The sequence below is a fragment of the Apostichopus japonicus genome, chromosome 18 (assembly GCF_037975245.1).
Source record: "Apostichopus japonicus isolate 1M-3 chromosome 18, ASM3797524v1, whole genome shotgun sequence".
Taxonomy (NCBI): domain Eukaryota; kingdom Metazoa; phylum Echinodermata; class Holothuroidea; order Aspidochirotida; family Stichopodidae; genus Apostichopus; species Apostichopus japonicus.
Genome location: NC_092578.1, coordinates 13,837,897 through 13,861,858, shown reverse-complemented (window position 1 = coordinate 13,861,858; position 23,962 = coordinate 13,837,897). Strand labels below are relative to the sequence as shown.

Below are 23,962 nucleotides of genomic sequence, written 5' to 3'. Positions count from 1 at the left end.
ATACCTGCAGGGTGAGATGGGGTGGGTGGAGGGGTGGAGAGATGTGGCGGTGGAAAGAGATCGATACACACACAAATTAGTTTAGGTTTGGAGCATTTTAGCCGTGACATGAACGTTTGTTTTATTTCACTGTAATTAATATTGATAATGTTATAGAAACCTTGCTGTCAAAATTTATACAAAAACAAGCGAAGTATTCTTAATTGTCTGTGTGTTACGATAACTCAACAAACTTCGTATTTTGTAGAACCTAGCAATTACCCTGATTGACACATGGAAACTTTAAACCAACACCAAACGACCCCTTTAACATCTCTCCGGCAACAATTGTAGTGTGATCCTCGTCTAAAGCGATATATTCCTTTAATTCTGTTGATATTTCTAGAATCTCGAACGAGGCTTCACAGCTGACGGCGTCGCTTGCATGTGTACAATGCTGACACACGTTCGATCCAGCCTCTGTTAATTCTTCCCGATATCGGTCCCACACGCTACAGAAGTCGACATCGCAGATACATTCATGTAAGTTTTCACACACCGAAAAATCAGGCGGTGTTTGCGATAAACTTAATTCCTGAGTGTAATCTTCAAAAGCTCGAAGATTGTAGTCATTCGGCTCGTGGCAACCACCCGATATCTGCCCCTCCATTTTGAGCTTAAAGTCGCCGTGTTGAAAATCGATGGAAACATGCGTTTCATTTCTGTTGTGTACAAGTCTCTCTGCTTGTATTTTGTTAGTTATGGCAACATTTGGGTCGAAATAGACGCCCTCTGTTGACGTGTATCGAGATAGAAACAATGACAGCTGACCTCGTTGATCAGGTTCAGAACTTAAGAAAGGAAACAGGAAAGAGAGTTCATCAGAATCTAATGCAACGTCACAATCAGGATCTGAGGATGACTCATCACGAAGAACGGCCGACACTGTCCCGTAAGCAATCACAACGACATGCTGGTCCTCACAGACATGGTCTTTACAGGAATTATAAGATGGCAGGAAAAACTTCACGTCTAAAAGGATGATAAGAGATGATTCCATTTTGATTTATAATTTTTACATTTGAATGTTACAGACCACTTGCAAACAAAGTCCGATGATGCATGTTGTACTTTGAAAACACATTTATTTGCCGGAAAAATGGGCCCTTGAACAACATAGGCTAAAAAGTGAAAACGGCTGGGTTACACAGTATAGAACACAGATTATTAGATCAACTCTTAAAGAAGCAAACCCTACTTTTAAATTTGGGGTTAAGCCTTCACTTATAAACTACTTACCACTTTTCTCTGAATTGATCTCATCAATCCTGGATTGAAGTTTGCTTCGATTTACAGGAATAAATGTGATCCAGCCATCGAAAACATCCTCATACAGGTCAACAGTTATAATTTCAGCCTCGTCACCCCATTCCACCACAGCTAAGAGGCAACAGAGTAGATACAACTTTGGAAACATCTTGCGACTAGAAGCGGAGATGGCCAGTACAATAATGTCATCCTCTTACTTTGCGTGTATTTGATTTCACGTTTAACTTAATGCTTGGTTAGATTTTGAAAAGATTTGCTGGTATATGGGTCTAATATGAATAATATTTAATTTGAAGATGTAACCTAGCTTATTCTCATCAATCTTTTAAAGATTCGAAATGGACGGTGACAGTTCAATTGCACGTTGCCACTTTCTTATTAATTTGCCGAGATTCATTAATTTTAATGTCAGGAAACTATCAAAATTAATTAGATATTTAAATATATTCGATAATTAAAATGGGCAAACAATGTAATTATCTTATAATAAGCAGTGAGACTATCCTGTCCATACCGACGCATGTAGTCATACATAAATTTCTTGTATTCGACTAATCACATAGTCCATATCCAAGTAGTTTGATATTTAAAAAAGACTTGCTATTGTAATGTCCAGGATGGGCGTAGGAGCCTAATTTTATTCGGGGGAGGGGGCTGTGACGAATTGCACAAAAAAATGTAACCCTTATGGAATGGCGTTCTGGTGAGATCCCCCGCACCTTTGAAATTCGAAGGAATGCCAACAGTGATACATACCATAACATCGTCTTGGACAAAGAAGGAAAGCATGGAGTGCGAACTGTTGCGCCGCAGAATGTAATAATTGACGCAAAATGTAATATTAACCAGATAAGTAATAATTTTCGCCGAAAAAATCTAATCTTAACGGAAAATGTGATAGCTTTGACGTTAAATGTAATAATCCTTTAACGAGTCACAGGTAATAACTTTTTGACGCAAAATGACATCAAAAATATTAACGAGAAATGTTATATCGCAAAATGTTAATACCTGTGTCAACCAACACAACCGCTATGTGTGCTCTGAATATTAACTGGAATTAACGTAAATACAAGTGATGTAACCAAATTGTTCTATCTATGGAGCTAAAAGGGTTCAGTGAGGTTTAACATGGAGCAAATATTGTGACTGATAATGTAATAACCACCGACAATGTAATACGACTGATAATGTAACGAACCAGAACTCAAAGTTGAGTTGTGATCCCTTGCCGAATAGCCTATTTCGTGTCAAAACAAGAAACGTGAGATTATATTGCTGCATAACAAACAGAGTTTGCCAAATATTGATAAGTGCATGTACCATCATCTTTGTAAATTTGTTGTGATGTAATAAACAAATCACTTTGTCTTTTAAAGTAAGTTTCTTTTCTTTACAATTTTCTGTATTGGTATAGCCATTGTCGTAGAACCCAGTTTCAAATTCGAATGTGGCCGAATTTATTTGGCCCAAATGGCCTGAATTTGGGGCTTGGAGATGAATCAACCGAATCTTACCTGATTCAAAAGAATCAGCTAAGAGGTGACTAAAGTATGAAGTTGTGGTAAGGTTTTGCCGTTAAAAAGGGGCGGGTGGGAGAGAGAGGGAGGGGGGATGCAGGTTGGTGATACAACTGGAATGAGGATACGGATGGATTTATGAGGAAAGGGTTTGCATTCGTTGCCGTTAAAGGAGAGGTGGTAGATGATACTGATCCTAAAGAAGAGCTTGCCAAAGGCTTGGAAATCGGGATTTGAGGTTTACTATGGTCGCAAAGCTACTGCCGCTTCCACCAAGGGTGTCTCATCTGCAAAAGAGTGGAAAGGGTGTTTACAAAGCATGATTAACTGATACAACAAGGATTATAGGCGACACTCGACACAGGTGAAGAGCATACGTAAAGCAGCTTCTAAAACAACAGACTGAGAAATGCGTGCAACACATGGTGGAGCGAGAGGCCAGGAAATATCCCCCGGTCTGTCTATGATGTAGGAAAAAGTTTCTCACTCGTTGTCCTGGTCATATGAATAAAACTAATGGAAATAAAGTTCATTTCATATTAGGCCAGTTGCTAAGATGAAGCAATAACCAAACCAGGTATAAAATAAGGTTTGCTTGCCCTATTTCCGAACGAAAAGTCGAGAAGTGGTTTTCATACCAATAACGTAACAAGTACAACAACGCAGAAAGAAAGTGAAAAAAACGAATAAGTTATTAAAAAGGGAGAGGGTGGATAACAACAGTTCCAGAAGAGCACAATTCGAGAAATTTTTGAAACCATAAAAGAACGAGAAGAAGGATTTCCTTTTGGACCGAGAGAGGGAGAAAATGTACCAAGACCAAATAACGCTACACATTATCTCCCCCGAAATCAATCAACCACCCTCTACATCTCCTTGGAGATCTACCTTACCCGATACCGACCAGCTACCCTTTACATCTATCTCACCCGATATCGACAAACTACCATGGCATCCGACCTCACCCGATATCGACCAACCACCATTGGCATCTAACTCACCCGATATCGACCAACCACCATTGGTATCTACCTCACCCGATATCGACCAACCACAGCACTTTTTTCCAATATCAAACTACTTGGATATAGACAATGTGATTAGTCGAATACAAGAAAGTTATGACTACATGCGTCGGTATAGACAGGATAGTCGGACTGCATATTAGAAAATAATGACATTGTTTTCCTGTTTTAATTATCGAATATATTTAACTATCGAATTAATTTTTAATGTGTCTCTACATTAAAATTAATGAATCTCGGCAAATCAATAATAAAGTAGCAACGTCCATTTAAACTGTGACCGTCCATTTCGAATCTTTGAAAATTTGATGAGAATAAGTTGGTTACATCTTCAAATTAAATATTTTTCATATTTGTCAAATACCAGCAAATATTTTCCAAATCTAACTAAACATCAAGTTACCCGTGACATCAAATACACGCAAAGTAAGAGAATTACATTATTGTACTGGCTTTCTCCGTTCCTAGTCGCAACATGTCTCCAAAGTTGTATCTACTCTGTTGCCTCTTAGCTGTGGTGGAATGGGGTGACGAGGCTGAAATTATAACTGTTGACCTTTCTCAGGAAGAGTTCGATGGCTGGATCGTATTTATTCCTGTAAATCGAAGCAAACTTCAATCCAGGATTGATGAGATAAATTCAGAGAAAAGTGGTAAGTAGTTTATAAGTGAAGGATAAATCCCGAATTTATTAATAGATTTTGCTTCTTTAAGAGTTGATCTAATAATATGTGTGCCAGACTGTGTGACCCAGCCGTTTTCACTTTTTAGCCTCTGTTGTTTAAAGGCCCATTTTTTTTGGGAAATACATGTGTTATCAAAGTACAACATGCATCATCGGATTTGTTTGCAATTGGTCTGTAACATTCATATGTAAAAATTGTAAATCAAAATGGAATCATCTCTTATCATCCTTTTAGACGTGAAGTTTTTCCTGCCATCTTATCATTCCTGTAAAGACCTTGTCTGTGAGGACCAGCATGTCGTTGTGATTGCTTACGGGACAGTGTCGGCCGTTCTTCGTGATGAGTCATCCTCGGATCCTGATTGTGACGTTGCATTAGATTCTGAGGCATTCGCTTTCATTTTTCCTTTCTTAAGTTCTGAACCTGATCAACCAGGTCAGCTGTCATTGTTTCTACCTCGATACACGTCAACAGAGGGCGTCTATTTCGACCCAAATGTTGCCATAACTAACAAAATACAAGCAGAGAGACTTGTACACAACAGAAATGAAACGCATGTTTCCATCGATTTTCAACACGGCGACTTTAAGCTCAAAATGGAGGGACAGATATCGGGTGGTTGTCACGAGCCGAATGACTACAATCTTCGAGCGTTCGAAGATTACACCCAGGAATTAAGTTTATCGCAAACACCGCCTGATTTTTCGGTGTGTGAAAACTTACATGAATGTATCTGCGATGTCGACTTCTGTAGCGTGTGGGACCGATATCGGGTAGAATTAACAGAGGCTGGATCGAACGTGTGTCAGTATTGGACACATGCAAGCGACGCCGTCAGCTGTGAAGCCTCGTTCGAGATTCTAGAAATATCAACAGAATTAAAGGAATATATCGCCTTAGACGGGGATCACACGACAAGTGTTGCTGGAGAGATGCAAAAGGGGTCGTTTGGTATTGGTTTAAAGTTTCCTTGTGTCAATGAAGGTATTTGCTAGGTTCTACAAAGTGCGAAATTATTTGAGTTATCATAACACAGACAAATAAGGGGACTTCAGCTTTTTTGTTATTTATTTTTTTGGGGGGGCTAAAGTTTTGACTGCAATATGTGCATGGTTCTCATAACATTATCAATATTGATTACAGTGATAAAAACAAACGTTCATGGTCACGGCTAAAATTCTCCCAGACTAAGCTAACTTGTGTGTGTATCGATCTGTCTCCACCAACACCGCTCTCTACCCTTCAATGCGCCCCACCCACCCTCTCTGTCTCTCTCTGTAAATGCATGTGTTTCGATACGTGGATTTTGAAAAATGGAAAAGCCATGGGGTTACTTAGATTTAATGTAAAACACACCTCACTGTGTGTTTGTGTGAGTATTTTGTGTTTTTTTTTTGGGGGGGTGGGTATACGGGACCATATAAAATCAATTTTTGTGTGTATCGATCTCTTTCCACCGCCACCTCTCTCCACCCCTCCACCTACCCCATCCCACCCTGCAGGTATACCGGATCATATGAAATCAATTACAATATATTATCAAAATGTAAGTGAACAGACTCCTGTCAATACTAGGAGTTGTTTTATGACTGGATGAGATGGCAGGCGGATTCATCTGACTGAATATAAGAATATAATCACCTTACTTACTTATTTTAATTATCGAATCTATTTGATATTTAATCAACTTTTATTACCTTTAAATTAAAATTAATTAATCTCGGCTATTCAATAAGAAAGTAACACAGTTAATTAAAGCTGGTTGATGCAGTATCTAAAGCTTTATTTTTAGTCTAAATTTCGTCACGTGTTATCTTCTTAAGTTGTTCTCCTTGGGTTTTAAAAGCGATTCACATTATTTCTAAGGTAGCTGGTGGTTCAGCAAATCGATGGTGCTAGAGGGAAAGTTCCGGTGTAAATCATCGAATATGATAGACATGAGGTGGCATACTCCTACTAGAGTCTATATCAATCCGCCCGATTGGTCTCCTTCATGAAAAATGACAAAATGCAGTAGGAGAACCGGTGTGTATTATTTCAATGAGGTAGATGCCAATGGCTTCTACACCGCGAGAAATTTTTGAAGCCATACAAGAACGAGGATTTCCCTTTAGATCGCCTAAACTCGGCGCACTTCGTTATTTCGTACATCTCCCAGGTGACGGCAACTGTCAGTTCTCTGTGATATGTTAATGCATTCGTGGTATCTCTTTGTACATGTCGGCTGAAACTGTCAGAGAAGTCATAGTTGATTATCTCGTAAATCACCCGCATAATCAAGCTTTCACTGACCTTTCACTTGTCCTCATATGTCCTCGGCATGGCACAAGGTGGCACTTGTGGGGATCACAGCACTCTCCAAGCTGCCCCAGACGTACATAATATAGAATTGTAGTCATTTCCTCACTTGGTCCAGCTGCTATAGTTGGTATTTCACCAAGACGGTTAGTCGGTACCTTCACCCCGCTTTACGCTGAGGGCGATTGGGAGCACTAAATTGGTCTTAGTAATTGACCGAGAGTAGGAGGAAATGTACCAAGACCAAATAACACTGAACTTTATATTTACCCCGAAATCAATCAACCACCCTCTACATCTTCCTCACCCGATATCGACCAACCACCTTGAGGATCGACCTTACCCGATATCGACCAGCTACCCTTTACATCTATCTCAATGAAAGAGAAGTGGTGCAGTTATAGGGTAGCATACTCCTATTATAGTCTATATCAATCTGCCAGGATGTTCTCCTTCAGGAAAAGTGCCAAAATGCAGTTGGAGAACATCTTTCTTGATATGTTATCAATCAGGATGTGGTTATTTGTAGCTTGTTTGTTGAAGAGCATGAATGGAAGTAAATGTGGTGTAAAAAATGGCTCAATTGAGGCAATTTTTGACCCCTTTAGGCCTCCCAGGAGCAGCGAACGAAAATTGTTTACTACTTAGTGAAGAGGTTTGCTTACAAGTGACGAAAACTTCAGACTCTGATAGCAAAAAATCTGCGCGGTCATGATACGGAAAAATTGATGGTGCCATGAAAGGCCAACTTGTCAGCTATCCAGTGATGGGTAGCGCTTAGCTAGTGAGAACTTCTATCTAGACTTAGAGGCCACATTAATTTTGTGATTTAGTGTGTAAGTCAATGGGGCTTTTAATGGGCGTATGCTACCATAGTGTTGCGAAGATTGAAAGATATCTTATGCTTGGCTTTGCGTTATGCTTGCCAATATGGATGGTTAAAATCGCCAGAATATTTTGGAAATGCAAAAATTAAACACGAACAGTTGAATAATAGACTAAAGTGTTTTTTAATACAACGTATGGGCCTTTGGTTGAATCAACTCCTACCTTTGATAATAAGCAGTGTATGCCAGATTCGCGTTGCCATCAGGATTGGCTTTACCTTTGCCTAGGTGTGAAGTTTGGAATGCAATATTACCGATAATGCTGTGTTTTATTGTTAGAGCAAACGGAGAGAAGGATTTTTCAATTGATCGCGTGACATATGACGTCTATCTATACAAAGTGTTGCAGCCCCGCTCTGTACGCTTAGGATGTCCAGTACCAAACACACCATCACCGGCCCACGCACACACCGTACAAAAACTCATTCGAGGAAGAGCAAATTTCAGGCGTGTGAATTGTTTCTTTATCATTGGGTTCGATATTTATAAGTTTAGAAGAATTATTCCAAGGATGAGCACTTTTTCTAATTACTTTTATAAGATATTCTAATAATCTCGTCAGCTTAATTGAGCTATTCTTAAACTTAACTGAGCTATTCACGATAAAAACAAGTGATAATAATAATGAACTGTACCGGTATACATAATTATGACAGTATCAAGTTTTTTAATAAATACTTTAATTGAAATCTGTATATGTGTATAGTGAACTGTTTCTGACATACAAGTACTCACGTTTCTCATTTATTTCGTGAACTAAGATATCTTAGTTGAAACTCTGACATTGCAACCCGCGATAAAATCACAGCCGTATCTTTATTCGGCTCTGACTAATATTAAAGGAACTCTAGATAATATTAAACAAGAGCTCCATCATCTTTAATTTACCACAATGCACTTGCTCAAAATGCAGACGACAGGGTTAAAAAATAATAACCTGCTGCGTGCACACCATAGAAATTGAAGTAGGGAGAACGACGTCATGCGACATATACTGAAGCCATCCGTCCTAGTGGTGGCGCTTTGTTTTTACGGCAAGAGAGTACCGGCGAGTAATACAAACACTACGTATTTGACATAACTAAAGTGATAAAGTTGACATTAATCACTCGAAATTGTGATATCGTAGTTTCACAGGTAATTCTTAGGAAGCGATAGTAGAAGAAATTACATAGGAATCTTATTACTTTACTAGTGTCGTCTGCTCAGCTGTTGTATTGTTATTCACTGGACCCTGGATATAGTAAACCTAGACCCTTAGACCGGCTACGGCTGTCCTTTCGAATGCGTTATGACTAAAGCCTAATGAAAAAAATTTAACCACCTCATTTTACGTAAAACTGTATCTCTAACGATGGATCCACATGCCAGAATAACATGGGGATGATGGAAATGATGTTCTGGGCTTGTAAATAACATTTAAAAATAGTAAAATAGGCTACTACCCACTTTGCAACATTAACATTAAACTGAGAACTGCATGCACATACTAATATGGAAAGTATTACCCAATTGTAAGTGTGTGTGGGAAGGTGGTTGGCCGGGAGGAGGGAGGTTTGCTTTTTCACGGCACTTTTCAGGGACAACTATGACACTATTTGAGTGGAGCACTAAAATAAATACAAACAAGTTTTCACAGTTGGTTCTTAAGTCAGGAGTAGAGTACTTACCACTCTAGTCGCCATACATATCTCTGTTGTGCAAAGTACACCTACTCCTTCAATAAGGCGGGTAAAATCAAATTCAGTTTCAAAGTCTAATGCATGTATATGTTGCATATGTTCAATTTCTTTAGTGCACACTCAGATGTGCACACCCACGGTAGCATACGCCAATTAAAAGTGATAAATGAAGTGATTATATTCTGGTATTCAGTCATATGATTCTGCCTGGCTGCCATCTCATCCAAGCATAGAACAACTCCTTGTATTGACAGGCGTCTGATCACTTACATTTTGATATTGATAATATACTGTAATTAATTTTATATGGTCCAGTATACCTCCAGGGTGGGATGGGGGAGGGTGGATGAGAAGAGAGAGTTGGCGGTGGAAAGAGATCGATACACATGCACACAAGTTAGCTTAGGTTGGGAGCATTTATAGCCGTAACCATGAACGTTTGCTTTATTTCACTTTAAGCAATATTGATAATGGAACCACATATTGCAGTCAAAATTTATACCCAAAAAACCCCGAAGTCCCCTTATTTGTCTGTGTTATGCTAACTCAACAATCTCCGTTCTTTGTAGAACCTAGCAAATACCCTGATTGACACATGGAAACTTTAAACCAATACCAAACGACCCCTTTTGCATCTCTCCAGCAACAATTGTCGTGTGATCCTCGTCTAAAGCGATATATTCCTTTAATTCTGTTGATATTTCTAGAATCTCGAACGAGGCTTCACAGTTGACGGCGTCGCTTGCATGTGTCCAATACTGACACACGTTCGATCCAGCCTCTGTTAATTCTTCCCGATATCGGTCCCACACGCTACAGAAGTCGATATCGCAGATACATTCATGTAAGTTATCACACACCGAAAAATCAGGCGGTGTTTGCGATAAACTTAATTCCTGGGTGTAATCTTCCAACGCTTGGAGATTGTAGTCATTCGGCTCGTGACAACCACCCGATATCTGTCCCTCCATTTTGAGCTTAAAGTCGCCGTGTTGAAAATCGATGGAAACATGCGTTTCATTTCTGTTGTGTACAAGTCTCTCTGCTTGTATTTTGTTAGTTATGGCAACATTTGGGTCGAAATAGACGCCCTCTGTTGACGTGTATCGAGATAGAAACAATGACAGCTGACCTGGTTGATCAGGTTCAGAGCTTAAGAAAGGAAACATGAGAGAGAATGCATCAGAATCTAATGCAACGTCACAATCAGGATCTAAGGATGACTCATCACGAAGAACGGCCGACACTATCCCGTAAGCAATCACAACGACATGCTGGTCCTCACAGACATGGTCTTTACAGGAATTATAAGATGGCAGGAAAAACTTCACGTCTAAAAGGATGATAAGAGATGAGTCCATTTTGATTTACAATTTTTACATATGAATGTTACAGACCACTTGCAAACAAAGTCCGATGATGCATGTTGTACTTTGAAAACACATGTATTTGCCGCGAAAATGAGCCCTTGAAACACAGAGGCTATATAGTGAAAACGGCTAGGTCACACAGTCTATCACACATATCATTAGATCAACTCTTAAAGAAGCTAACCTATATACACATTTGGGATTTAGCCTTTATACTTAAAAACTACTTACCACTTTTCTCTGAAGTTATCTCATCAATCCTGGATTGAAGTTTGCTTCGATTTACAGGAATAAATACGATCCAGCCATCGAACACTTCCTGAGAAAGGTCAACAGTTATAATTTCAGCCTCGACACTCCATTCCACCACAGCTAAGAGGCAACAGAGTAGATACAACTTTGGAAACATCTTGCGACTAGAAACGGAGATGGCCAGTACAATAATGTCATCCTCTTACTTTGCGTGTATTTGATTTCAAGTTTAACTTAATGTATGGTTAGATTTTGAAAAGATTTGCTGGTATATCGGTCTAATATAAATAATATTTAATTTGAAGATGTAACCTAGCTTATTCTCATCAATCTTTCAAAGATTCGAAATGGACGGTCACAGTTCAATTGCACGTTGCCACTTTCTTATTGATTTGCCGAGATTCATTAATTTTAATGTCAGGAAACTATCAAAATTAATTAGATATTTAAATATATTCGATAATTAAAATGGGCAAACAATGTAATTATCTTATAATAAGCAATGAGACTGTCCTGTCCATACCGACGCATGTAGTCATAAATTTATTGTTTTCGACTTATCATGTTACGTTGTCCATATCCAAGTAGTTTGAAATTTAAAAAAGACTTGCTATTGTAATGTCCAGAATGGGCGTAGGGGCCTAATTTTATTCGGGGGAGGGGGCTGTGACGAATTGCACAAAAAAATGTAACCCTTATGGAATGGCGTTCTGGTGAGATCCCCCGCACCTTTGAAATTCGAAGGAATGCTTACAGTGATACATACCATAACATCGTCTTGGACAAAGAAGGAAAGCATGGAGTGCGAACTGTTGCGCCGCAAAATATAATAATTGACGCAAAATGTAATATTAACCAGATAAGTAATCATTTTCGCCGAAAAAATGTAATCTTAACGGAAAATGTGATAGCTTTGACGTTAAATGTAATAATCCTTTAACGAGTCACAGGTAATAACTTTTGACGCAAAATGACATCAAAAATATTAACGAGAAATGTTATATCGCAAAATGTTAATACCTGTGTCAACCAACACAACCGCTATGTGTGCTCTGAATATTAACTGGAATTAACGTAAATACAAGTGATGTAACCAAATTGTTCTATCTATGGAGCTAAAAGGGTTCAGTGAGGTTTAACATGGAGCAAATATTGTGACTGATAATGTAATAACCACCGACAATGTAATACGACTGATAATGTAACGAACCAGAACGCAAAGTTGAGTTGTGATTCCTTGCCGAATAGCCTATTTCGTGTCAAAACAAGAAACGTGAGATTGTATTGCTGCATAACAAACAGAGTTTGCCAAATATTAATCAGTGCATATACTATCATCTTTGTTAATTTGTTGTGATGTAATAAACAAATCACTTTTTCTTTCAAAGTAATTTTCTCATCTTTACAATATTCTCGTAGAGCCCAGTTTCAAATTCGAATGTGGCCGAATTTATTTGGCCCAAATGGCCTGAATTGTACCAATTTGGGGCTTGGAAATGAATCAACCGAATCTTAGCTGATTCAAAAGAATCAGCTAAGAGGTGACTAAAATATGAAGTTGTGGTAAGGTTGTGCCGTTAAAAAGGGGCGGGTGGGAGAGAGAGAGGGGGGATGCGGGTTGGTGATACAACTGGAATGAGGATACGGATGGATTTATGAGGAAAGGGTTTGCAATCGTTGCCGCTAAATGAGAGGTGGTAGATGATACTGATCCTAAAGAAGAGCTTGCCAAAGGCTTGGAAATCGGGATTTGAGGTTTACTATGGTCGCAAAGCTACTGCCGCTTCCACCAAAGGGGTCTCATCTGCAAAAGAGTGGGAAATGGTGTCGAAAAAGCATGAAGAACTGATACAACCCACCCCAAGGATTATAGGCGACACTCGCCACAGGTGAAGAGCATACGTTATAAGCAGCTTCTAAAACAACTGAGAAATGCGCGCAGCGTATGGTGGAGCGAGAGGCCAGGATATATCCCCGGTCTGCATATGATGTAGGGGAAAGGTTCTCACTCGTTATCCTGGTAAAAATGGAAAAACTAATGGAAAGAAAAGGGGTTTCATATTAGGTTAGTTGCTAAGATGAAGCGGTAGCCAAAACAGGTATAAAGTCAGGTTTGCTTACCCTCTTTCCGAAAAATAAAGGAGAGGAGTCGTTTTCTGTCAGTAACGTAAAAAGTACAACAACGGTTCCAGAAGGGCACACCGCGAGAAATATTTGAAGCCATACAAGAACGAGGATTTCCCTTTAGATCGCCTAAACTCGGCGCACTTCGTTATTTCGTACATCTCCCAGGTGACGACAACTGTCAGTTCTCTGTGATATGTTTAATGCATTCGTGGTATCGCTTTGTTCATGTCGGCTGAAACTGTCAAAGAAGTCATAGTTGATTATTTCGTAAATCACCCGCATTATCAAGATTTCACTGAACTTTCACTTGTCCTCATATGTCCTCGGCATAGTGGCACAAGGTGGCACTTATGGGGATCACAGCACTCTACAAGCTGCCGCAGACGTACATAATATAGAATTGTAGTTATTTCCTCACTTGGTCCAGCTGCTACAGTTGGTATTTCACCAAGACTGTCAGTACCTACACTCCGCTTTATGTCGAGGGCGCTGGAGAGCACTACGTCGGTCTGAGTAATGACCGAGTGTGAGAGGAAATGTACGAAGACCAAATAACACTGGACTTTATCTACCCCAAATCAATCAACCACCCTCTATATCTACCTGACCCGATATCGACCAGCTATACCCTTTACATATATCTCACCCGATATCGACCAACCACCATGGCATCTACCTCACCCGATATCGACCAACCACCATTGGTATCTTTCTCACCCGATATCGACCAACCACCATTGGCATCTACCGCATCGAATCCACGCCGGTTCTCCTTCGACATTTTGTCACTTTCATGAAGGAGAACAATCGGGAGGATTGATATAGACTCTAATAGGAGTATGCCACCTTATGCCTGTCATATACGATGATTTACATCGGAACTTGACCTATATATAGCAACATCGATTTTCTGAACCACCAGCTATCTTAGAAATTATACGAATCACATTTAAAACCCCAGGAAAACACATTTATTGGATGTAATTTTACGAAATTTTGAATAAAAAATTAAACTGCAGATACTACATCAACCTGCGACTTTCCAAAATGGATGCTGTATTTTAAACGTTGCTTTAAGACTTAGTTTGGTTGATTTATAAATGAACTTTATTGTATGACATGTATATCGTGACACTATGAATGCTATGAATGAGTCAAAACCTTTATCACAAAAACAAAATCCATATGTGAGACAATGTCAGGTTCATTTGAAAATAAACTTTGTTACTTTCTTATTGAATAGCCGAGACTTAATTTTAATGTAAAGACATTAAAATGGATTAAATATCAATTATATATATTCGAAAATTAAAATCAGTAAGTGAAGTGATTATATTCTTATATTCATTCAGATGATTCTGCCTGCCATCTCATCCAGTCATAAAACAACTCCTTGTATTGACAGGAATCTGTTTGACACTTACATTTTCATATTGATAAGATACTGTAATTGATTTTATATGGTCCGGTATACCTGCAGGGTGAGATGGGGAGGGTGGAGGGGTGGAGAGAGGTGGCGGTGGAAAGAGATCGATACACACACAAATTAGTTTAGGTTTGGAGCATTTTAGCCGTGACATGAACGTTTGTTTTATTTCACTGTAATTAATATTGATAATGTTATAGAAACCTTGCTGTCAAAATTTACACAAAAACAAGCGAAGTATTCTTAATTGTCTGTGTGTTATGATAACTCAACAAACTTCGTATTTTGTAGAACCTAGCAATTACCCTGATTGACACATGGAAACTTTAAACCAACACCAAACGACCCCTTTAACATCTCTCCGGCAACAATTGTAGTGTGATCCTCGTCTAAAGCGATATATTCCTTTAATTCTGTTGATATTTCTAGAATCTCGAACGAGGCTTCACAGCTGACGGCGTCGCTTGCATGTGTACAATGCTGACACACGTTCGATCCAGCCGCTGTTAATTCTTCCCGATATCGGTCCCACACGCTACAGAAGTCGACATCGCAGCTACATTCATGTAAGTTTTCACACACCGAAAAATCAGGCGGTGTTTGCGATAAACTTAATTCCTGAGTGTAATCTTCAAAAGCTCGAAGATTGTAGTCATTCGGCTCGTGGCAACCACCCGATATCTGCCCCTCCATTTTGAGCTTAAAGTCGCCGTGTTGAAAATCGATGGAAACATGCGTTTCATTTCTGTTGTGTACAAGTCTCTCTGCTTGTATTTTGTTAGTTATGGCAACATTTGGGTCGAAATAGACGCCCTCTGTTGACGTGTATCGAGATAGAAACAATGACAGCTGACCTCGTTGATCAGGTTCAGAACTTAAGAAAGGAAACAGGAAAGAGAGTTCATCAGAATCTAATGCAACGTCACAATCAGGATCTGAGGATGACTCATCACGAAGAACGGCCGACACTGTCCCGTAAGCAATCACAACGACATGCTGGTCCTCACAGACATGGTCTTTACAGGAATTATAAGATGGCAGGAAAAACTTCACGTCTAAAAGGATGATAAGAGATGATTCCATTTTGATTTATAATTTTTACATTTGAATGTTACAGACCACTTGCAAACAAAGTCCGATGATGCATGTTGTACTTTGAAAACACATTTATTTGCCGGAAAAATGGGCCCTTGAACAACATAGGCTAAAAAGTGAAAACGGCTGGGTCACACAGTATAGAACACATATTATTAGATCAACTCTTAAAGAAGCAAACCCTACTTTTAAATTTGGGGTTAAGCCTTCACTTATAAACTACTTACCACTTTTCTCTGAATTGATCTCATCAATCCTGGATTGAAGTTTGCTTCGATTTACAGGAATAAATGTGATCCAGCCATCGAAAACATCCTCATACAGGTCAACAGTTATAATTTCAGCCTCGTCACCCCATTCCACCACAGCTAAGAGGCAACAGAGTAGATACAACTTTGGAAACATCTTGCGACTAGAAGCGGAGATGGCCAGTACAATAATGTCATCCTCTTACTTTGCGTGTATTTGATTTCACGTTTAACTTAATGCTTGGTTAGATTTTGAAAAGATTTGCTGGTATATGGGTCTAATATGAATAATATTTAATTTGAAGATGTAACCTAGCTTATTCTCATCAATCTTTTAAAGATTCGAAATGGACGGTGACAGTTCAATTGCCATTGCCACTTTCTTATTAATTTGCCGAGATTCATTAATTTTAATGTCAGGAAACTATCAAAATTAATTAGATATTTAAATATATTCGATAATTAAAATGGGCAAACAATGTAATTATCTTATAATAAGCAATGAGACTATCCTGTCCATACCGACGCATGTAGTCATACATTTATTGTTTTCGACTTATCATGTTACGTTGTCCATATCCAAGTAGTTTGATATTTAAAAAAGACTTGCTATTGTAATGTCCAGAATGGGCGTAGGGGCCTAATTTTATTCGGGGGAGGGGGCTGTGACGAATTGCACAAAAAATGTAACCCTTATGGAATGGCGTTCTGGTGAGATCCCCCGCACCTTTGAAATTCGAAGGAATGCCAACAGTGATACATACCATAACATCGTCTTGGACAAAGAAGGAAAGCATGGAGTGCGAACTGTTGCGCCGCAAAATGTAATAATTGACGCAAAATGTAATATTAACCAGATAAGTAATCATTTTCTCCGAAAAAATGTAATCTTAACGGAAAATGTGATAGCTTTGACGTTAAATGTAATAATCCTTTAACGAGTCACAGGTAATAACTTTTTGACGCAAAATGACATCAAAAATATTAACGAGAAATGTTATATCGCAAAATGTTAATACCTGTGTCAACCAACACAACCGCTATGTGTGCTCTGAATATTAACTGGAATTAACGTAAATACAAGTGATGTAACCAAATTGTTCTATCTATGGAGCTAAAAGGGTTCAGTGAGGTTTAACATGGAGCAAATATTGTGACTGATAATGTAATAACCATCGACAATGTAATACGACTGATAATGTAACGAACCAGAACTCAAAGTTGAGTTGTGATTCCTTGCCGAATAACCTATTTCGTGTCAAAACAAGAAACGTGAGATTATATTGCTGCATAACAAACAGAGTTTGCCAAATATTGATCAGTGCATGTATCATCATCTTTGCAAATTTGTTGTGATGTAATAAACAAATCACTTTTTCTTTCAAAGTAATTTTCTTTTCTTTACAATTTTCAATATTGGTATAGCCATTGTCGTAGAACCCAGTTTCAAATTCGAAAAACCCGCATTGACACCAGGTCTTCGGAACTATATGTGGCCGAATTATTTATTTGGCCCAAATGGCCTGAATTGTACCAATTTGGGGCGTGGAGATGAATCAACCGAATCTTAGCTGATTCAAAAGAATCAGCTAAGAGGTGACTAAAGTATGAAGTTGTGGTAAGGTTGTGCCGTTAAAAAGGGGCGGGTGGGAGAGAGAGAGAGGGAGGGGGGGGGATGCAGGTTGGTGATACAAATAGAATGAGGATACGGATGGATTTATGAGGAAAGGGTTTGCATTCGTTGCCGCTAAATGAGAGGCGGTAGATGATACTGATCCTAAAGAAGAGCTTGCCAAAGGCTTGGAAATCGGGATTTGAGGTTTACTATGGTCGCAAAGCTACTGCCGCTTCCACCAAATGGGTCTCATCTGCAAAAGAGTAGAAAAGGTGTCTACAAAGCATCAAGAACTGATACAACAAGGATTATAGGCGACACTCGACACAGGTGAAGAGCATACGTTAAGCAGCTTCTAAAACAACTGAGAAATGCGCGCAACACATGGTGGAGCGAGAGGCCAGGAAATATCCCCCGGTCTGTCTATGATGTAGGAGAAAGTTTCTCACTCATTATCCTGGTCAAATGAATAAAACTAATGCATAGAAAGTTCATTTCATATTAGGCCAGGTGCTAAGATGAAGTAATAACCAAACCAGGTATAAAATAAGGTTTGCTTGCTCTATTTCCGAACGAAAGTCGAGAAGTGGTTTTTATGTCAATAACAGTTCAAGTACAACAACGAAGTAAGGGAGTGAAAAAACGAATATGTTATTAAAAAGGGAGAGGGTGGATAACAACAGTTCCAGAAGAGCACAACTCGAGAAATTTTTGAAACTCCATACAAGAACGAGAAGAAGGATTTCCTTTTGGACCGAGAGAGGGAGAAAATGTACCAAGACCAAATAACGCTTCACATTATCTCCCCCAAAATCAATCAACCACCCTCTACATCTCCTTGGGATCTACCTTACCCGATATCGACCAGCTACCCATTACATCTATCTCACCCGATATCGACAAACTACCATGGCATCCGACCTCACCCGATATCGACCAACCACCATTGGTATCTTACCTCACCCGATATTGACCAACCACAGCATTTTTTTCCAATATCAAACTACTTGGATATGGACAATGTGATTAGTCGAATACAAGAAAGTTATGACTACATGCGTCGGTATAGACAAGATAGTCACACTGCATATTAGAAACTAATGACATTGTTTTCCTGTTTTGATTATCGAATATATTTAAATATCGAATTAATTTTTAATGTGTCTCTACATTAAAATTAATGAATCTCGGCAAATCAATAATAAAGTAGCAACGTCCATTTAAACTGTGACCGTCCATTTCGAATCTTTGAAAATTTGATGAGAATAAGTTGGTTACATCTTCAAATTAAATATTTTTCATATTAGTCAAATACCAGCAAATATTTTCAAAATCTAACTAAACATCAAGTTACCCGTGACATCAAATACACGCAAAGTAAGAGAATTACATTATTGTACTGGCCTTCTCCGTTCCTAGTCGCAACATGTCTCCAAAGTTGTATCTACTCTGTTGCCTCTTAGCTGTGGTGGAATGGGGTGACGAGGCTGAAATTATAACTGTTGACCTTTCTCAGGAAGAGTTCGATGGCTGGATCGTATTTATTCCTGTAAATCGAAGCAAACTTCAATCCAGGATTGATGAGATCAATTCAGAGAAAAGTGGTAAGTAGTTTATAAGTGAAGGATGAATCCCGAATTTATTAATAGATTTTGCTTCTTTAAGAGTTGATCTAATAATATGGGTGCCAGACTGTGTGACCCAGCCATTTTCACTTTTTAGCTTCTGTTGTTTAAAGGCCCATTTTTTGGGGGAAATACATGTGTTTTCAAAGTACAACATGCATCATCGGATTTTGTTTGCAATTGGTCTGTAACATTCATATGTAAAAATTGTAAATCAAAATGGAATCATCTCTTATCATCCTTTTAGACGTGAAGTTTTTCCTGCCATCTTATCATTCCTGTAAAGACCTTGTCTGTGAGGACCAGCATGTCGTTGTGATTGCTTACGGGACAGTGTCGGCCGTTCTTCGTGATGAGTCATCCTCGGATCCTGATTGTGACGTTGCATTAGATTCTGAGGCATTCGCTTTCATTTTTCCTTTCTTAAGTTCTGAACCTGATCAACCAGGTCAGCTGTCATTGTTTCTACCTCGATATACGTCAACAGACAGCGTCTATTTCGACCCAAATGTTGCCATAACTAACAAAATACAAGCAGAGAGACTTGTACACAACAGAAATGAAACGCATGTTTCCATCGATTTTCAACACGGCGATTTTAAACTCAAAATGGAGGGACAGATTTCGGGTGGTTGTCACGAGCCGAATGACTACAATCTTCGAGCGTTCGAAGATTACACTCAGGAATTAAGTTTATCGCAAACACCGCCTGATTTTTCGGTGTGTGAAAACTTACATGAATGTAGCTGCGATGTCGACTTCTGTAGCGTGTGGGACCGATATCGGGTAGAATTAACAGAGGCTGGATCGAACGTGTGTCAGTATTGGACACATGCAAGCGACGCCGTCAGCTGTGAAGCCTCGTTCGAGATTCTAGAAATATCAACAGAGTTAAAGGAATATATCGCCTTAGACGGGGATCACACGACAAGTGTTGCTGGAGAGATGCAAAAGGGGTCGTTTGGTATTGGTTTAAAGTTTCCTTGTGTCAATGAAGGTATTTGCTAGGTTCTACAAAGTGCGAAATTATTTGAGTTATCATAACACAGACAAATAAGGGGACTTCAGCTTTTTTGTTATTTTTTTTTTGGGGGGGCTAAAGTTTTGACTGCAATATGTGCATGGTTCTCATAACATTATCAATATTGATTACAGTGATAAAAACAAACGTTCATGGTCACGGCTAAAATTCTCACAGACTAAGCTAACTTGTGTGTGTATCGATCTGTCTCCACCGCCACCTCTCTCCACCCCTCCACCCTCCCCATCCCACCCTGCAGGTATACCGTACCATATAAAATCAATTACAGTATATTATCAATATCAAAATGTAAGTGAACAGACTCCTGTCAATACAAGGAGTTGTTTTATGACTGGATGAGATGGCAGGCAGAATCATCTGACTGAATATAAGAATATAATCACCTCACTTACTTATTTTAATTATCGAATCTATTTGATATTTAATCAACTTTTATTACCTTTACATTAAAATTAATGAATCTCGGCTATTCAAAAAGAAAGTAACAAAGTTAATCAAAGCTGGTTGATGCAGTATCTGAAGCTTTATTTTTAGTCTAAATTTTGTCAGGTGTTATACCCTAAAGTTGTTCTCCTTGGGTTTTAAATGTGATTCATATTATTTCTAAGGTAGCTGGTGGTTCAGAAAATCGATGGTGCTAGAGGGAAAGTTCCGGTGTAAATCATCGAATATGATAGACATGAGGTGGCATACTCCTACTAGAGTCTATATCAATCCGCCCGATTGTTCTCCTTCATGAAAAGTGACAAAATGCAGTAGGAGAACCGGTGTGTATTATTTCGATAAGGTAGATGCCAATGGCTTCTACGCCGCGAGAAATTTGTGAAGCCATACAAGAACGAGGATTTCCCTTTAGATCGCGCAAACTCGGCACACTTCGTTATATCGTACATCTCCCAGGTGACGACAACTGTCAGTTCTCTGTGATATGTTTAATGCATTCGTGGTATCGCTTTGTACATGTCGGCTGAAACTGTCAAAGAAGTCATAGTTGAGTATCTCGTAAATCACCCGCATTATCAAGATTTCACTGAACTTTCACTTGTCCTCATATGTCCTCGGCATGGCACAAGGTGGCACCTATGGGCATCACAGCACTCTCCAAGCTGCCCCAGACGTACATAATATAGAATTGTAGTCATTTCCTCACTTGGTCCAGCTGCTATAGTTTGTATTTCACCAAGACGGTTAGTCGGTACCTTCACCCCGCTTTACGCTGAGGGCGATTGGGAGCACTAAATTTGTCTTAGTAATTGACCGAGAGTAGGAGGAAATGTACCAAGACCAAATAACACTGAACTTTATATCTACCCCGAAATCAATCAACCACCCTCTACATCTTCCTCACCCGATATCGACCAACCACCTCGAGGATCGACCTTACCCGATATCGACCCGTTACCCTTTACATCTATCTCACCCGATATCGACCATCCACCCTTCACATCTACCTCACCAGATATCGACCAACCACCATTGGCATCTACCTCGTCGAATCCACGCCTGCATAATAATTACCAATACCCTTGAAATGTACCTTTACCTGCGACAGTCTCTTAGGCTGGTATCGCGATACTTTCAGGACACTGCAAACATCCTCTCTCCATGATATATATTCCAGAACTGGCCTCTCTGGAAATGACCACCACGTAGTTAGCGTCAGAATAGTCATAAACATCAATGAAAGAGGAGTGGTGCAGTTATAGGGTAGCATACTCCTATTATATAGTCTATATCAATCCGCCAGGATGTTCTCCTTCAGGAAAAGTGCCAAAATGCAGTAGGAGAACATCTTTCTTGATATGTTATCAATCAGGATGTGGTTATTTGTAGCTTGCTTGTTGAAGAGTATGAATGGAAGTAAATGTGGTGCAAAAAAGGGCTCAATTGAGGCAATTTTTGACCCCTTTAGGCCTCCCAGGAGCAGCGAACGAAAATTGTTTACTACTTAGTGAAGAGGTTTGTTTACAAGTGACGAAAACTTCAGACTCTGATAGCAAAAAATCTGCGCGGTCATGATACGGAAAAATTGATGGTGCCATGAAAGGCCAACTTGTCAGCTATCCAGTGATGGGTAGCGTTTAGCTATAGTGAGAACTTAGAGGCCACAGACTTAGAGGCCACAGACAGAGGCTCTAGACTTAGATGCCACATTACTTTTGTGATTTATTTGTAAGTCAATGGGGCTTTTAATGGGCGTATGCTACCATATAGTGTTACGAAGATTGAAAGATACCTTATGCTTGCCAATATGGATGGTTAAAATCGCCAGAATCTTCTGGAAATGCAAAAATTAAACACGAAGAGTTGAATAATAGACTATAGTGTTTTTTAATACAACGTATGGGCCTTTGGTGGAATCAACTCCTACCTTTGATAATAAGCAGTGTATGCCAGATTCGCGTTGCCATCAGGATTGGCTTTACGGTTGCCTAGGTGTGAAGTTTGGAATGCAATATTACCGATAATGCTGTGTTTTATTGTTCGAGCAAACGGAGAGAAGGATTTTTCAAATGATCACGTGACATATGACGTCTATCTATACAAAGTGTCGCAGCCCCGCTCTGTACGCTTATGATGTCCAGTACCAAACCACACCATCACCGGCCCAAACACACACCGTATTAAAACTAATTCCAGGATGAGCAAATTTCAGACGTGTGAATTGTTTCTTTATCATTGGGTTCGATATTTATAAGTTTAGAATAATTAATCCAAGGATGAGCACTTTTTCTAATTACATTTATGATATATTCTAATAATCTCGTCAACTTAATTGAGCTATTCTTAAACTTAACTGAGCTATTCACGATACAAACCAGTGATAATAATAATGAACTGTACCGGTATACATAATTATGACGGTATCAATTTTTTAAATAAATACTTTAATTGAAATCTGTATATTTGTATAGTGAACTGTCTCTGACATACACGTACTCACGCTTCTCATTTATTTCGTGAACTAAGATATCTTAGTTGAAACTCTGACATTGCAACCCGCGATAAAATCACAGCCGTATCTTTATTCGGCTCTGACTAATATTAAAGGAACTCTAGATAATATTAAACAAGAGCGCCATCATCTTTAATTTACCATAATGCACTTGCTCAAAATGCAGACGACAGGGTTAAAAAATAATAACATGCTGCGTGCACACCATAGAAATTGAAGTAGGGAGAACGACGTCATGCGACATATACTGAAGCCATCCGTCCTAGTGGTGACGCTTTGTTTGTACGGCAAGAAAGTACCGGCGAGTAATACAAACACTACGTATTTGACATAACTAAAGTGATAAAGTTGACATTAATCACTCGAAATTGTGATATCGTAGTTTCACAGGTAATTCTTAGGAAGCGATAGTAGAAGAAATTACATAGGAATCTTATTACTTTACTAGTGTCGTCTGCTCAGCTGTTGTATTGTTATTCACTGGACCATGGATATAGTTAGACCGGCTACGGCTGTCCTTTCGAATGCGTTATGACTAAAGCCTAATGAAAAAAATATAACCACCTCATTTTACGTAAAACTGTATCTCTAACGATGGATCCACATGCCAGAATAACATGGGATGACGGAAATGATGTTCTGGGCTTATAAATAACATTTAAAAATAGTAAAATAGGCTACTACCCACTTTGCAACATTAACATTAAACTGAGAACTGCATGCACATACTAATATGGAAAGTATTACCCAATTGTAAGTGTGTGTGGGAAGGTGGTTGGCCGGGAGGAGGGAGGTTTGCT

General features: G+C 39.1%; 2 protein-coding genes across 2 annotated transcripts; both read right to left on the bottom strand.

Moving 5' to 3' along the window:
* Positions 1 to 98: 98 nt before the first annotated feature.
* On the bottom strand, positions 99 to 1,566 carry LOC139958507 (uncharacterized). Its single transcript, XM_071955610.1, has 2 exons — positions 1,279 to 1,566; positions 99 to 1,011 (listed from the first exon to the last, which is right to left on the bottom strand). Exons 1-2 carry the CDS (start codon positions 1,454 to 1,456, stop codon positions 251 to 253), a joined length of 939 nt encoding a protein of 312 aa, XP_071811711.1. The 5' UTR covers positions 1,457 to 1,566; the 3' UTR covers positions 99 to 250.
* Positions 1,567 to 14,800: 13,234 nt separating this feature from the next.
* Positions 14,801 to 16,081, bottom strand: LOC139959161 (uncharacterized). Its single transcript, XM_071956759.1, has 2 exons — positions 15,904 to 16,081; positions 14,801 to 15,636 (listed from the first exon to the last, which is right to left on the bottom strand). Exons 1-2 carry the CDS (start codon positions 16,079 to 16,081, stop codon positions 14,876 to 14,878), a joined length of 939 nt encoding a protein of 312 aa, XP_071812860.1. The 3' UTR covers positions 14,801 to 14,875.
* Between the last annotated feature and the right edge of the window lie 7,881 nt (positions 16,082 to 23,962).

Excerpts from the sequence above, each read along its gene's own strand:
- LOC139958507 (XM_071955610.1), bottom strand. The coding sequence starts at position 1,456 with ATGTTTCCAAAGTTGTATCTACTCTGTTGCCTCTTAGCTGTGGTGGAA. Across the intron at positions 1,012-1,278 it reads GATCAATTCAGAGAAAAGTG|ACGTGAAGTTTTTCCTGCCA; the intron begins GTAAGTAGTTTA and ends TCATCCTTTTAG.
- LOC139959161 (XM_071956759.1), bottom strand. The coding sequence starts at position 16,081 with ATGTTTCCAAAGTTGTATCTACTCTGTTGCCTCTTAGCTGTGGTGGAA. Across the intron at positions 15,637-15,903 it reads GATCAATTCAGAGAAAAGTG|ACGTGAAGTTTTTCCTGCCA; the intron begins GTAAGTAGTTTA and ends TCATCCTTTTAG.